At 50.0% G+C, this 13,710-nt stretch overlaps 1 protein-coding gene across 1 annotated transcript in view; it reads right to left on the reverse strand.

Moving 5' to 3' along the window:
• Positions 1 to 13,710, reverse strand: part of clpb (ClpB family mitochondrial disaggregase) — a 94,712-nt gene that overhangs the window by 33,612 nt on the left and 47,390 nt on the right. Inside the window, 2 exon segments of the mRNA XM_067985600.1 lie at positions 1,074 to 1,188; positions 5,920 to 6,017. Coding sequence (XP_067841701.1) covers positions 1,074 to 1,188; positions 5,920 to 6,017 — 213 coding nt within the window.

Below are 13,710 nucleotides of genomic sequence, written 5' to 3' on the forward strand. Positions count from 1 at the left end.
CAGAGTAAAGCTCCCTCTACACTGTCCCATCAAACACTCCCAGGGCAGGTACACGGTTAGATACAGAGGAAAGCTCCCTCTACACACACTTCACAACACATTTTTGCCCCAAAGTTGGAATATGGTACCACAGCGATGTGACATTTTTTCACACTAGCTGACCTTTGACCTCTCTGAGTGAGATGGCAAACTTAGTGCCAAATTAGGCTCCGTTATTTGCTGCTGGGTCAGTGCCTGCTGGGAACTGAGTCGGCACTGCGCAAACTCATGTCACCTCAGACCTCTACAGACAGGAGAGAGAGAAAACTTTCATCCCCTCGGACCAGGCTGGATCTGGAACCCAACCATTTCTTAAAAGCAGAGACACAAGGCTAAATTTCCCACGTGTTGCTCCTCGTCACAGAGCCACTCGAAACCGCGCACCCACAGCTCACGATATTTGTGCAGGAAGTTACCAGTGGAGGGACTGGAGAAGCTGGGATTGTTCCCCTCAGACCATTGAAGGTTAAGGGGAGATTTAACAGAGGTGTTCCAAATTCTGAAGGGTTTTGATAGAGTAAATAAGGAGAAACTGTTTCCACTGGCAGGAGGGTCGGTAACCAGAGGACACAGATTTAAGGTAATTGGCAAAACTACCAGAGGGGAGATGAGGAAACATTTTTTTACGCAGCGAATTGTTATGATCTGGAATGCGCTGCCTGAAAGGGCGGTGGAAGCAGATAACTTTCAAAAGGGAATTGGATAAATAAGTGAAAAGGAAAAAATTTGCAGGGCTATGGGGAAAGAGCAGGAGAGTGGGACTGAATGGATTGATCTAACAGAGAACAGTCACGATGGGCCGAATGGCCTCTTTCTGCGCTGTATCATTCTATGATTCGACTGGTGCGCAATTTCCTGATATCCACTCCCAATGAGCACGGAAAGCTGAAATGGAAAATTTAACTCTGTAAAAGTATAGTCTCTGCTTTTAGCGTTATCTGATTGATCGTCTTACAAACAGTGACGGTATAAACCGGGGAGGGGTTCCTTCAAACCCACCAATCACGCCGGTCTCTCGATTGGTTTGTACGTACCTGCCGCTACGGTTGCGATGGCGGTCTCCTGGCCGATGATGTGTTCTTTCAGTCTCTGCTCCAGGGGGAATCGCCTGCGTTCCTCAGCCTCTTGTTTCCTCTGCTGTTCCCGGTACTGTAAGTGAGAGACACACACAGAGAGGCTAGTCAGAGGGTTAACATGTCCCCTGCAATTGCAGTCCCCTGTCACTGGAACTTCAATATTTGTTTTAATTCATTCTCGGGTTGTGGACATTGCTGGCGAGGCTGGCATTTATTGCCCACCTCCTCTAGTTACCCTAAGTTTTAATGCAACTTAGTGGCTTCTTCAGAGTGCATTTAAGAGTCAACCATGTTGGTGTGGGACTGGAGTCACATATAGGCTCAGACCGAGTAAGGACGGCAGGTTTCGTTCCCTAAAGGAAGGAAGCTGATAGTGCTCCTTTGTGTGTGAGTCTACATAACTAGTGTTGGAAGGCTATTCAACAAGGGTGGCATCACAGCTGAGCCCGATCCTTTCCTCACCGTACACAAACACACACACACACATATGATGTCAGCCGTGGCTCAGTGGGTAGCACTCTCACCTCAGAAATCAGAAGGTTGTGGGTTTGAGACCCACTCCAGAGAGTTGAGCACATAATCCAGGCTGACACTCCCAGTGCTGTACTGAGGGAGTGCTGCACTGTCGGAGGTGCTGTCTTTCGGATGGGATGTTAAACTGAGGCCCCGTCTGCCCTCTTAGGTGGATGTAACAGATCCCATGGCCACTATTGGAAGAAGAGCAGGGGAGTTCTCCCCAGTATCCTGGTAATATTTATCCCTCAATCAACATCACTAAAAAAAAGATTATCTGGTCATTATCATATTGCTGTTTGTGGGACCCAAAATTAATCGAACAGACTTCAAAATGTAGTTCATTGGCTGTAAAGCATTTTGGGACGTCCTGAGGTTGTGAAGGGTGCTATATAAATGCAAGTTCTTTCTTTTGTACTCGGAAGCACTTGCACAGCATGCAGGAGGTCATATGAGAATGAGCTTATCCATGAGTTCTGATGCCAGTTGCCCTGGGTGAGACCAGCTAACTCCGCATAGGCCAGGCATGGAACCTCGGATCTTCCTGCGCTATATGGGGCTCAGGACTGCTCTGGCCCGAGACCAGCTAACTCTGCATTCCCCAGGAGTAAAACCTGGAACCTTCCCAGAACCACACATCCACTAATCGAGCTACTGAAATGCAACAGCTTACAATTTAGACATGAGAAGAGGTGAAGAAAAGTTTTATATACGCACGCACGCACACACACACACACACGCGGTCACACAGATATGCACAGACACGCACACACACACACACACACACACACACACACGGTCTCATCGCTCTACAGCAGTTTTCTCATTATGCTTTAGAAAGTGACTGATGATAAATTGCCCGAAATGAAATTTCTTATATAAAAACAATAGCAGCAGCAGCAAAACAAACACTCGATAAACTGATGGAATCCATCATTTGCTGGGTTTCAGATGGGGCAATAACTGTGTGACAGCTCCCCTGTGAAAGGAACTCTCAAAACAGAGCTCGAGCTAAACCTGAGCCAGGCCAAAGATGCAGGTCCTTGTGGCTGTAGATGCATCATTCAAATGCCTCTCAAAAACACATATATCTATGTGTACGTGTGTAGAAATATATATAGGAGCACAAGGTTTGATTTGCCTGATATTTGAATACTCACATATTTGCATCTCACTGACCCCCATAGTGCATACACACACACAAACACACAAACTCTCGTCCCTTAATGTGCAACACTAAATAACAAATAGATTAAATGTTCAAATATTAAACAGACAGCTTTGCTGGTTTTAATACATATTCAAAAACTTTAAAAAAAAACCCTGAGTTGTAAAGCTTGAGGTATTTTAAATAATTTAATCAGAGAACATGAAATAAATAAGGCAGCATTTTTTTTCCCTTAAAAAATCCATAAAAATAAACGTTATTATTTTCTGTACAATTCTTCTTGCTTTTGGAGACTCCCTTCCTCCCTTGAAGGTGCGACTCTTTGATGGAGTAAGGCCCACAGACGCCGACCAACTTCTGGTACCTCATCCAAGTGGCCATTTTTAAATGTGTGACCCTAGACCATGACAGTCAGCAGGCCATTCGACCATGTGGAGTATCACAGCTGTGCCCGACTCTGTCCTCACCTAGTGCGCGTACACAAACACACACGTGCACATTAATGCACGTGCACACATGCATACACACACAGAAACACACGCACACATGTACAAGTGCACACAAACACGTGCACACGCACACAAACACATGCATACACAAACACGCATGTGCATGCATGCGTACACAAATATGCATACACACACAAACACACGCATGCGTACACACACGTACACTTGACAGTAATCAGGAGTTGGAAGCTAGACTAATTTACTTTTTCCTTCACCCTCTCCTAGTCCAGAAATGCTGAGGCCAATTGTTGCATCCTCCACGGCAGAGGTTAGCTAATTCAGCACAAGCCAAGGATCAAACTGTGGGAGGGGGCTGGCAAGGGGGCAGGCATAGAATTAGGGCCATTACTTTGATTTGGCTCAATAAGTGAATTTCTGGGACTTTAACCAGTTTTGGGTATTTGGTGCTTGAGCTGCAACCCAGGAGTTGTGAGTTCAAAGTTGTGAAAGTGAATTCAATAAACCTGGTAATTTCATAGAATCTTACAGCATAGAAGGAGGCCATTCGGCCCATCGTACCTGTGCAGGCTCTTTGAAAGAGCTATCCAACTAGTTGCAATCCCCTGCTCTTTTCTCCCATAACCCTGCAAATTCTTGAGCTGGCACCAGAAATGTGACCATGAAGCTGTCGGGTTGCCATAAAAACCAAACTAGTTCATTAATGTCCTTTAGGGAAGGGAACCTGCTGTCCTTACCCGGTCTGGGCCTATACGTGACTCCAGTCTCAAACCAACATGGTTGACTCTTAATTGCCTCTCTGATGTACCCTGGCATGACACTCAGTTACACAAACAATTACTATGAAGCACAATTAGAACGAAAGACTTGCATTTCTACAGCACCTTTCACAATCTCAGGATGTCCCAAAGAGCTTTACAGCCAATGAAGTACTTTTGAAATGTAGTCACTGTTGTAATGTAGGAAATGCAGCAGCCAATTTGCAAGGTCCCACAAACAGCAATGAGATAAACGACCAGATAATCTGTTTTTAGTGATGTTGATTGAGGGATAAATATTGACCAGGACACCGGGGAGAACTCCCCTGCACTTGTTTGAAATAGTGGCCGTGGAATCTTTTACCTCCGCCTGAGAGGGCAGACAGGGCCTCGGTTAAACGTCGCATCCGAAAGATGGCACCTCCGACAGTGCAGCACTCCCTCGGTACTGGCAATGGGAGCGTTGGCCTGGATTTTGTGCTCAAGTGTCTGGAGTGGGGCTCGAACCCACAACTTTCTGACTCAGAGGCGAGAGAGTGCTACCCACTGAGCCACGGCTGGCATTGATGAAGACCCGTCACTGCCTTCTCAGGAGCAGCAAGGACGGTCAATAAACGTGATCTCGGGCGGCGGCATTCGCATCCTGAGAACAAGTTCGAAGAAATAAATTCTGTAATATTTTCTTTTAGGAACCCACATGTATAATCATCGAGAGAGAGAAGCGGTAAGAACTCGTTGAAAAAAAAATGTGAAGGTAGGAATATAAGAACAGGGGGTGGCCATTCAGCCCCTCGAGCCTGTTCCGCCATTCAATTAGGTCGTGGATGACCTTGGGTAAAAGTTACGCTTTAGCTCCCGACACACAGCTTTGCGCAACTGGGGTGCATAGTGGGAATTCGGGGACAGATCTCAGCGCACCCCATTAAACGACGATTTCACACCCGCCGCGATTATCGAGCGGACCTCGATTTAAGGGGAGGGGGCAGTGGTCAAGCCGGAAACAGGTGGGATCCTCTTCGTTGTGCCACGCGATTGGGTGGTCCTGCCACGCAGTTAGGACCCCCAAAGCCATGTTGGTCAAGGGCGGCGCTGAGCCTGGACCCGGCCCCCCCCCCCCCTTGCACAGAGCAGGAATCAGCCAGGACTTGCGTCAACTCTAAGCCCCGTCACAAGGAACTTTCTGGGCTTCGGGACGTGCGCAATTGCCCTTCCTGCTCCTCGCTGACAAATCTTTCCCCCTGCCCCTCCTCTCCCATCGATAGTCCTCTCCTGGATCGGCCCAGCCTGCCCCGCTAATGGAGGGAGGCTGCAGGACTCCGTGACCTGAGGCTAGGTCCGATCTGCCCCCGAAATGTCCGGTCAATTAAAAGTAAATAAGCTCCGACCATCAGAACGGACCAGGCTTCTCACCGCCAACATCCGCTCACCGCACGTACGGTTCACGCTAACGTCCAAAACCGGGGCCAGAAAATTCATTCCCCCACCTCAACAGACGAACAAAACCTCAAACTGTGTTTAAATATGTCTATAACCCTCACTCCGCATCTCAACATACATCGATCCAGAGCTTAATTTAAGTTGTTCGGGTTTTTAAAAAAAAGTTTGTGCTCATTACGGTTAGTCCTGGGAACAGGGATCTTTTACACCCACCGGTAGACGGGGCCTCGGATAAACGTCTCGTCTGGAAGAAGGCACCTCCGACAGTGCAGCACTCCCTCAGTGCTGCACTGAACTGAGATGAGCCAGCTCACAACGAACCCTACCTGGTGTGCATGGCTCAATTAAACAATTACAGGGTGGAGGTCAGTTCATTGTTTATAATTTGAGAAACAGCTGGTAAGATAATGTGCCAGTGTCTGCCCCGGGACAGCGAGAGTCTTCCGGGATATTGCATTTACCTTCACTACACCCTCCTTCAATAGCTTCTTGACTTCTCCTTCCCTGGCGTAGTCTAATGGCGTGTGTCCCGTATCATTCTGCTGCAAGGGATTGGCACCTGAATCAGAAAATGGTGAAAGTTCAACAGGACTGACCCCACCAATATCACCACGAAGGCTTCAACATCCGAACACCCCGGCCTCAATTGATCACCCCCACGACTCCCAACTCACATCACCACCACCCTCAGCTCGCCGACTCCCCTCGGCTCGCCGACCCCCCTCCCCTCGGCTCGCCGACCCCCCACCCCTCGGCTCGCCGACACCCCTCCCCTCGGCTCGCCGACACCCCTCCCCTCGGCTCGCCGACCCCCCTCCCCTCGGCTGGCCGACACTCCACCCCTCGGCTCGCCGACCCCCCCTCCCCTCGGCTCGCCGACCCCCCTCCCCTCGCCGACACCCCACCCCTCGGCTCGCCGACCCCCCTCCCCTCGCCGACACTCCACCCCTCGGCTCGCCGACCCCCCTCCCCTCGGCTCGCCGACCCCCCTCCCCTCGCCGACACCCCACCCCTCGGCTCGCCGACACCCCTCCCCTCGGCTGGCCGACACCCCTGCCCTCGGCTCGCCGGCACCCCTGCCCTCGGCTCGCGGACACTCCTCCCCTCGGCTCGCCGGCACCCCTCCCCTCGGCTCGCCGACACCCCTCCCCTCGGCTCGCCGGCACCCCTCCCCTCGGCTCGCCGACACCCCTCCCCTCGGCTCGCGGACACTCCTCCCCTCGGCTCGCCGGCACCCCTCCCCTCTATTCACTAAGGCCCCACCCTCAACTCACATTCTCTCTCTCTCTGTCTCTTTTATGAAGCCTTTAACATAGTGAAATGCCCCCAGGTTCTTCACAACATGGAGATTGGACCTGAGCAGGAGTAGGGAGAAGAGTTGGGCAAAGCACGAGGTATTGAGGAGGCTTTTGAAGGTTGGGGGGGGGGGGCGTGGTGGGGGAGAGATGTAACGAGGCGGGGGGATTGGGGAGAGTGTGCCCGGGTACAAGGGGGTCTGATGGCTGAAGACTCGTTCACCAATAGTGGCCTGGGAAAAGGGAGGTGCACAGAAGGCCAGAACTAGAAGAGCCAGTGGGTATGAACTGGGACTTGGGGGCGGGGGGAGATCGTAGAGGTCGGGCGGGGGGAGATCGTAGAGGTCGGGCGGGGGGAGATCGTAGAGGTCGGGCGGGGGGAGATCGTAGAGGTCGGGCGGGGGGAGATCGTAGAGGTCGGGCTGGGCGAGGCCACGGAGAGATCTTTGTAAACAAGGATGAGGATTTTTTGAGACACACTCACACACGTTGCCCAGCAGCTTCTAACAGCTATCCATTATCCTATCCTGAAATTATATAAATGATGCATCGGAAAATAAACACAGATAAAAAACAACGTAGATCTTTGACAAGCAGCCGGGGCTTTACAAGATTACAGCCTGGCGAGCATCCTTTCTCTCGGAGATATGTGGTGTGCCCCAAAGCATTTTTGCTGCAGCGAAGGATTTACACTCTGCTCTTTACAATATTGATCGCTGCTGTGCAGAGACGCTCCTAAGGGTGGCATTGCGATTGTTTGCTCGTAGGCAATCAATTCCGGAGTTTTATGATTGCTTAAAAAATCATATATATACTGGCTCACCGCCCCTGGCATTGTCTGTGGGTAGTTCTGGGCATTGGTACGTGGCGTGCTGTATATGCCACCTGGACTGAGCTGCTGTTGCTGCTTCATTTCTCATCCGGTGTCTCTTGAGGGTTTCACAGACTCATAACAGCACAGAAGGAGGCCATTCGGCCCATCGTACCTGTGCCGGCTCTTTTGAAAGAGCTATCCAATTAGTCTCACTCTTCCCCGCACACGCGCCCCCCCCCCCCCTCTCACCTCCACCCCGTGCTTTTTCACCATAGCCCTGCCAAATTTTTCCTTTTCAAGTATTTATCCAATTCCCTTTCGGAAGTTACTATTGAATCTGGCTCAGGCGTCTCAGCAGAGATCCAGCTGTTTTGTTCAATGGTCACACGCTGGTTCAAACGATGATTAAAATTTGGGTCAATCTTGGCTCAGTGGGTAGCACTCTTCTTGCCTTTGAGTCAGAAGGTCGTGGGTACAAGTCCCACTCCAGACACCTGAGCACAAAACCTAGGCTGACACACCCAGTAAGGAGTGCTGCACTGTTTGAGGTGCCGTCTTTCGGATGAGACATTAAACCGAGGCCCCTTCTGCCCTCTCAGGTGGACGTAAACGATCCCACGGCCGCTATTTTGAAGAAGAGCAGGGGGGAGTTCTCCCCGGTGTCCTGGGGCCAATATTCATTCCTCAACCAACATCACTAAAAAACAGATTATTGGTCATTATCACATTGCTGTTTGTGGAACCTTGCTGTGCGGAAATTGGCTGCTGCGTTTCCCTACACTATAACAGTGATTATACTTCAAACAGTAGGACTGGTGGAACTCTGCGAGAGAGAGCACAATGGGACTGGGTGGGACTGTGAGAGAGCAAAGTGGGACTCGGGGAGAGAGCAGAGTGGGACTGGGGTTGTTTGTTTAAGGGCCAGAACTGTCCCTTTAATACTCAATTTCAATTTGTTTGGAAATCATTTCCCTTTCATCAATAATGGAATTTGCCTAATCAGTGAGGAATGGGACAGTAATCACACAATCAATGAGGATAGAAAAATGACCGCAATATAATACTGGCGCAGCTAGGGCCATAAATTACAGTGGAAGCCATTAAGGAATCATTATTTAAAGGTGTGGAGCAGACGAGGCACAGAAGGGAGCCTTGGAAGTTTGGTTGTGGCACTGGTTGAGTTGATCTGTACTGTGGGGACAGCTGAACTATCCCTTTTCCCTGGGGGAGGGAGTGAGACGTGGAATTCTTCTGAGAAATGGTGTAAAAATCTCTGGCAGTTTCCCCAGTAAAGTTAAAATGCTGGAAGTATTTTTGAAGGTGGCAGGACAAGTTGATAAAGCCTGTTTAAAAAAAACCATACGGGGTATGATACAAAGATAGGTGGAAAAGCAAGTTGCGATGAGGACACAAAGTGTCTGCAAAGGGATATTGACAGGTTAAGCCAATGGGCAAAAATTTGGCAGATGGAATATAATGTGGGAAAATGTGAAGTCATCCACTTTGGGAGGAAAAAGAAAAAAGCAAAATATTATTTGAATGGAGAAATAGTATAAAATGCTGCGGTACAGAGGGATCTGGGTGTCCTCGTACATGAAACACAAAAAGTCAACATACAGGTGCAGCAGGTAATCCAGAAGGCAAACAGAATATTGGCCTTTATTTCTAGGGAGATGGAGTATAAAAGCAGGGAAGTCATGCTACAACTGTACAGGGTGCTGGTGAGGCCACACCTGGAGTACTGCGTACAGTTCTGGTGCCCTTATTTAAGGAAGGACATACTTGCATTGGAGGCGGTTCAGAGAAGATTCACTAGGTTGATTCCGGGTATGGAAGGGTTGTCTTATGAGGAAAGATTGAACAGGTTGGGTCTATACTCATTGGAGTTTAGAAGAATGAGAGGAGATCTTATTGAAACATACAAGATTCGGAGGGGACTCAATAGGGTAGATGCTGAGAGGATGTTACCCCTCATGGGGGAATCTAAAACTAGGGGGCATAGTCTCAGAATAAGGGGTCGCCCATTTAAGACGGAAATGAGGAGGAATTTCTTCTCCCAGAGGGTCGTGAATCTTTGGAATTCTTTACCCCAAAAAGCTGTGGAGGCGGAGTCATTGAATACATTCAAGGCTGAGTTAGACAAATTTTAGATCAGCGAGGGAGTCAAAGGATATGGGGAAAGGGCGGGAAAGTGGAGTTGAGGTAAAAATCAGATCAGCCATGATCTCATTAAATGGCGGAGCAGGCTCGAGGGGCCGAATGGCCTACTCCTGCTCCTATCTCTTATGGTTATGGGTCCTTGGTGTAAAGACTGCAGGCTGGTAAACCTGGTGAGATGAAGTGTCACACACTCCAAAAAGGGCAGAGCTAGGCCCCACCAGGGGGTGCTGGCCAGGGAAACAGCCCGTTTAACGCTTCATCCGAAAGACGGCATCTCCGACACTGCATCGCTCCCTCAGCGCTGACCCTCCGACACTGCATCGCTCCCTCAGCGCTGACCCTCCGACACTGCATCGCTCCCTCAGCGCTGACCCTCCGACACTGCATCGCTCCCTCAGCGCTGACCCTCCGACACTGCATCGCTCCCTCAGCGCTGACCCTCCGACACTGCATCGCTCCCTCAGCGCTGACCCTCCGACACTGCATCGCTCCCTCAGCGCTGACCCTCCGACACTGCATCGCTCCCTCAGCGCTGACCCTCCGACACTGCATCGCTCCCTCAGCGCTGACCCTCCGACACTGCATCGCTCCCTCAGCGCTGACCCTCCGACACTGCATCGCTCCCTCAGCACTGCACCGGAAGTGTCAACATGGATTATGTGCTCACGTCTCTGGTGTAATTGGAATTAGGGCGACAACCCCGGGGAACTCTTCACAGCACAGAGCCGACCCACAGACATCTGTCACAGACAGGGCCAAGGCGTTTTCACAGTAAAGAAGTTCAGTTCACCGCATTAGTGAGATTCTCCTGCCATCGGCTGCAAACCCTTAGTGTAAATGCCTTGAGCTGAACCAAAAACGCCAATAGACCCCGCCTGGGCCCTGAGCTCTCGAATTCCCTCCCTAAACCTCTCCGCCTCTCTCTCCTCCTTTAAGACGCTCCTTAAAACCTACCACTTTGACCAAGCTTTTGCTCACCTGTCATAATATCTCCTTATGTGGCTCGGAGTCAAATTTTTGTTTGATAATCGCTCCTGTGAAGCGCCTTGGGATGTTTTACTACATTATTAAAGGCGCTATATAAATGAAGTTGTTGTTGTTGTTGAAGGCCTCCTGTTTCAGCCGAGGACGTGTTCAGCCGGCCGCGGACATTTGCGCTGCATTGATTTGTAAGGTGGTTTTATTTATTTAAGTCGATTGTCAGGCTGCACCTTGGGTGGCGTGTCCTATTCTGGTCAACGAGGGAAAACAAGTTCAGGAGCAGCTACCGAAAGCAATCTGATCCCCCGTGTCGGTGGACTGAGTTAGGACGAAAGACTGGAAAGACTTAGGCTCTTTAGCCTTGAAAGGAGACAACTGAGTGGTGGAGGTGGTCATATCGCAGCTTCACACTCTTCCCTGCCTCGAGGTTAGGGAACGTGCCCTGGCTTTGTCACTGTGTTTGGTAAGGTCAGCGTCATTACAGGACCGAGGCAGGAGCTGGCAACGGAGCAGGTGGTCCATCGTTTGTGGCCCGTCGCCACAGTCGCACATCGCTGAGCTACGGTCATCGTAACCTGGTTCGCTAATCGTTACTTTCGAACGACCAGTGCGCAAGAGTAGGCTTTAAAGATCGCACTTGGAGAAGAGAAGGGAGTTGTTTCGAAGAATTGGCCAACATCCTCTCCTTCAACCATCACCATCAAAAACAGGGAAAATGGTCATTTGTGGGATCTTGCTGTGCATACGTATGACCCTCTCCCCCTCCTCTCCCACCCAGGTTTGCTTGCATAGCAGTCACTGCACTTTAAAGTAACTCATTGTTATGTAAAATGCTTGGAGGCATTTCTGAGAGATGTGATAAGGCACGGCACATACACGCAACAGTCTCTATCTTCTTACCACTCAGGACTGCCTGTGAATCGAGTGCCCGCCTGGACAATTTAAAATGTTTACAAAATAAAGCATCAGTTGTCACAGCTGGGGATAGGAACAGGAGAAGATAACACTCCTGATCCCAGTAATGTACAAGATTACAGGATGTGAAACCAATTCCACTTCTACTAAAAGGACATTGAAATGTGGAGATCGCGATCATTTGACAAGGCCAACAGTGAACACTTTCACGCTCTCCAGGCCGCCCATCTGCTCACCACCCCGATACACCCACCATCCCAAAAAACCTCTCCCCAGTTTCATACAATCATACAGGACAGGAGCAGGTCATTCGGCCCATCGTGCCTGTGCCGGCTCTTTGAAAGAGCTGTCCAATTAGTCCCATTCCTCCTGCTCTTTCCCCACAGCCCTTCAATTTTTTTCCCCTTCAAGTATTTATCCAAATCCCTTTTGAAAGATATGACTGAATCTGCTTCCACCGCCCTTTCAGGCAGTGCATTCCAAAGATTCGCTCTAAAACTGCCTTACCTCTGGCCCACCGTCCATCCTAACTCCTCTGCCCATCTGTTCAACCACTGCCTTGCCTCAGCCTTTGACACTTTCATTCAGCATCTCCCAACCCAGCCATTCCGTCTGGGATGTTCCCCAGCTTCACTCTCTTAAGTCGGAGGCCTGAAAACCCAAGTGTCCCCAGCACACGACTGGTTGAGTAATTCATCGGCAGATTTGGCTCGAGCCTGTCAAGTATTACTGTGCATCACCCACTTGCAACAATTTGCAGTTCTATTGTGCCTTTAACATCCTAAGGCGCTTCACAGGAGCATAATCAGACAAAATATGATGCCGAGCCAAAGAAGGAGACTTTAGGAGACCAAAAACTTGGTCAAAGAGGTAGGTTTTAAGGAGCTTCTTAAAGGAGGAGAGAAAGGGGGAGAGGTTTAGGGAGGGAATTCCAGAGCTTAGGGCCCAGGCAGCTGAAGGCACGGCCGCCAATGGTGGAGCGATTAAAATCGGGGATGCGCAAGAGGTCAGAAATGGAGGAGTGCAGAGATCTCGGAGGGTTGCAGGGCTGGAGAAGGCTACAGGGATAGAGAGGGGCGAGGCCATGGAGGGATTTGAACACAAGGATGAGAATTTTAAATTTGAGGCGTTTCTGGGCCGGGAGCCAATGTAGGTCAGTGAGCACAGGGGTGATGGGTGAATGGGACTTGGTATGAGTTGGGATACGGGCAGCAGAGTTTTGGATAACAATATAAATTGGAAAGAAAAGGGGGTCAGTATAAAAATAAAGGCAATGGTACAGGATCATGGTTGCAAGGTGGTATAATGCTGAGATGGTAAAGTGATATAGTGTCATGGTGGTGTAGCTGCAGGAATAGGTCTGGATCCAAGCATGTCAGATACCCACTGTCCTCCGTGGGGACTGAGAGGGGGCTGAATGTTTCCCTGCAGGGAAAGTGGAGTGAATCAGCAGGGAGTTACCCTAGAAGCAGTATACTTCATTACAGCTCAAAAATAGCAAAGGAAGGAAAATAAAAACGGGGCGGGGGGGACAGATAAATACAATTCACGGGGTTTTGGGATGTGGGTGACACTGGCATGACCATATTGGTTGCTCATCCCTAAAGTGGTCCTGAGTCAACCACATTGGGTGTGGGACTGGAGTCACATGTAGGTCAGACCGGACAAGGACGACAGGTTCCCTTCCCTGAAGAACGTTAGTGAATCAGTTGGGTTTTGACCACAATCTGACACAGCTTTCAATATCTGGAGCTGCAGTGGGATTTGAACTGCTAACCTGTGAGTTGCTAGTCCGGTGCCATAACCACTAGGCTACTGGGTAACCGGGTGCTCATTTGGTAAAGGCAACAGTGTGCGACAACTAGACGGGTCTGCGCTGAGTCAGTTGATCATCGCTGACGCAATCCTGGGTTAGGGAGGGGGGATAAATACCAATCAGCCGCGGCCCCTGCTCCCGATCGGTATCCAGTGACCACCCCCCCTCCACAGAAAGGACGAGTGTGGATGTCAGTCAGGGAGTTTTGGGCTCGACTTTGTGCCATCGAATCTTCTGCCGACACTCACAGTTCAAGATAGGACTTGGGAAA

The sequence above is a fragment of the Heptranchias perlo genome, chromosome 6 (genome assembly GCF_035084215.1).
Source record: "Heptranchias perlo isolate sHepPer1 chromosome 6, sHepPer1.hap1, whole genome shotgun sequence".
Lineage (NCBI taxonomy): Eukaryota > Metazoa > Chordata > Chondrichthyes > Hexanchiformes > Hexanchidae > Heptranchias > Heptranchias perlo.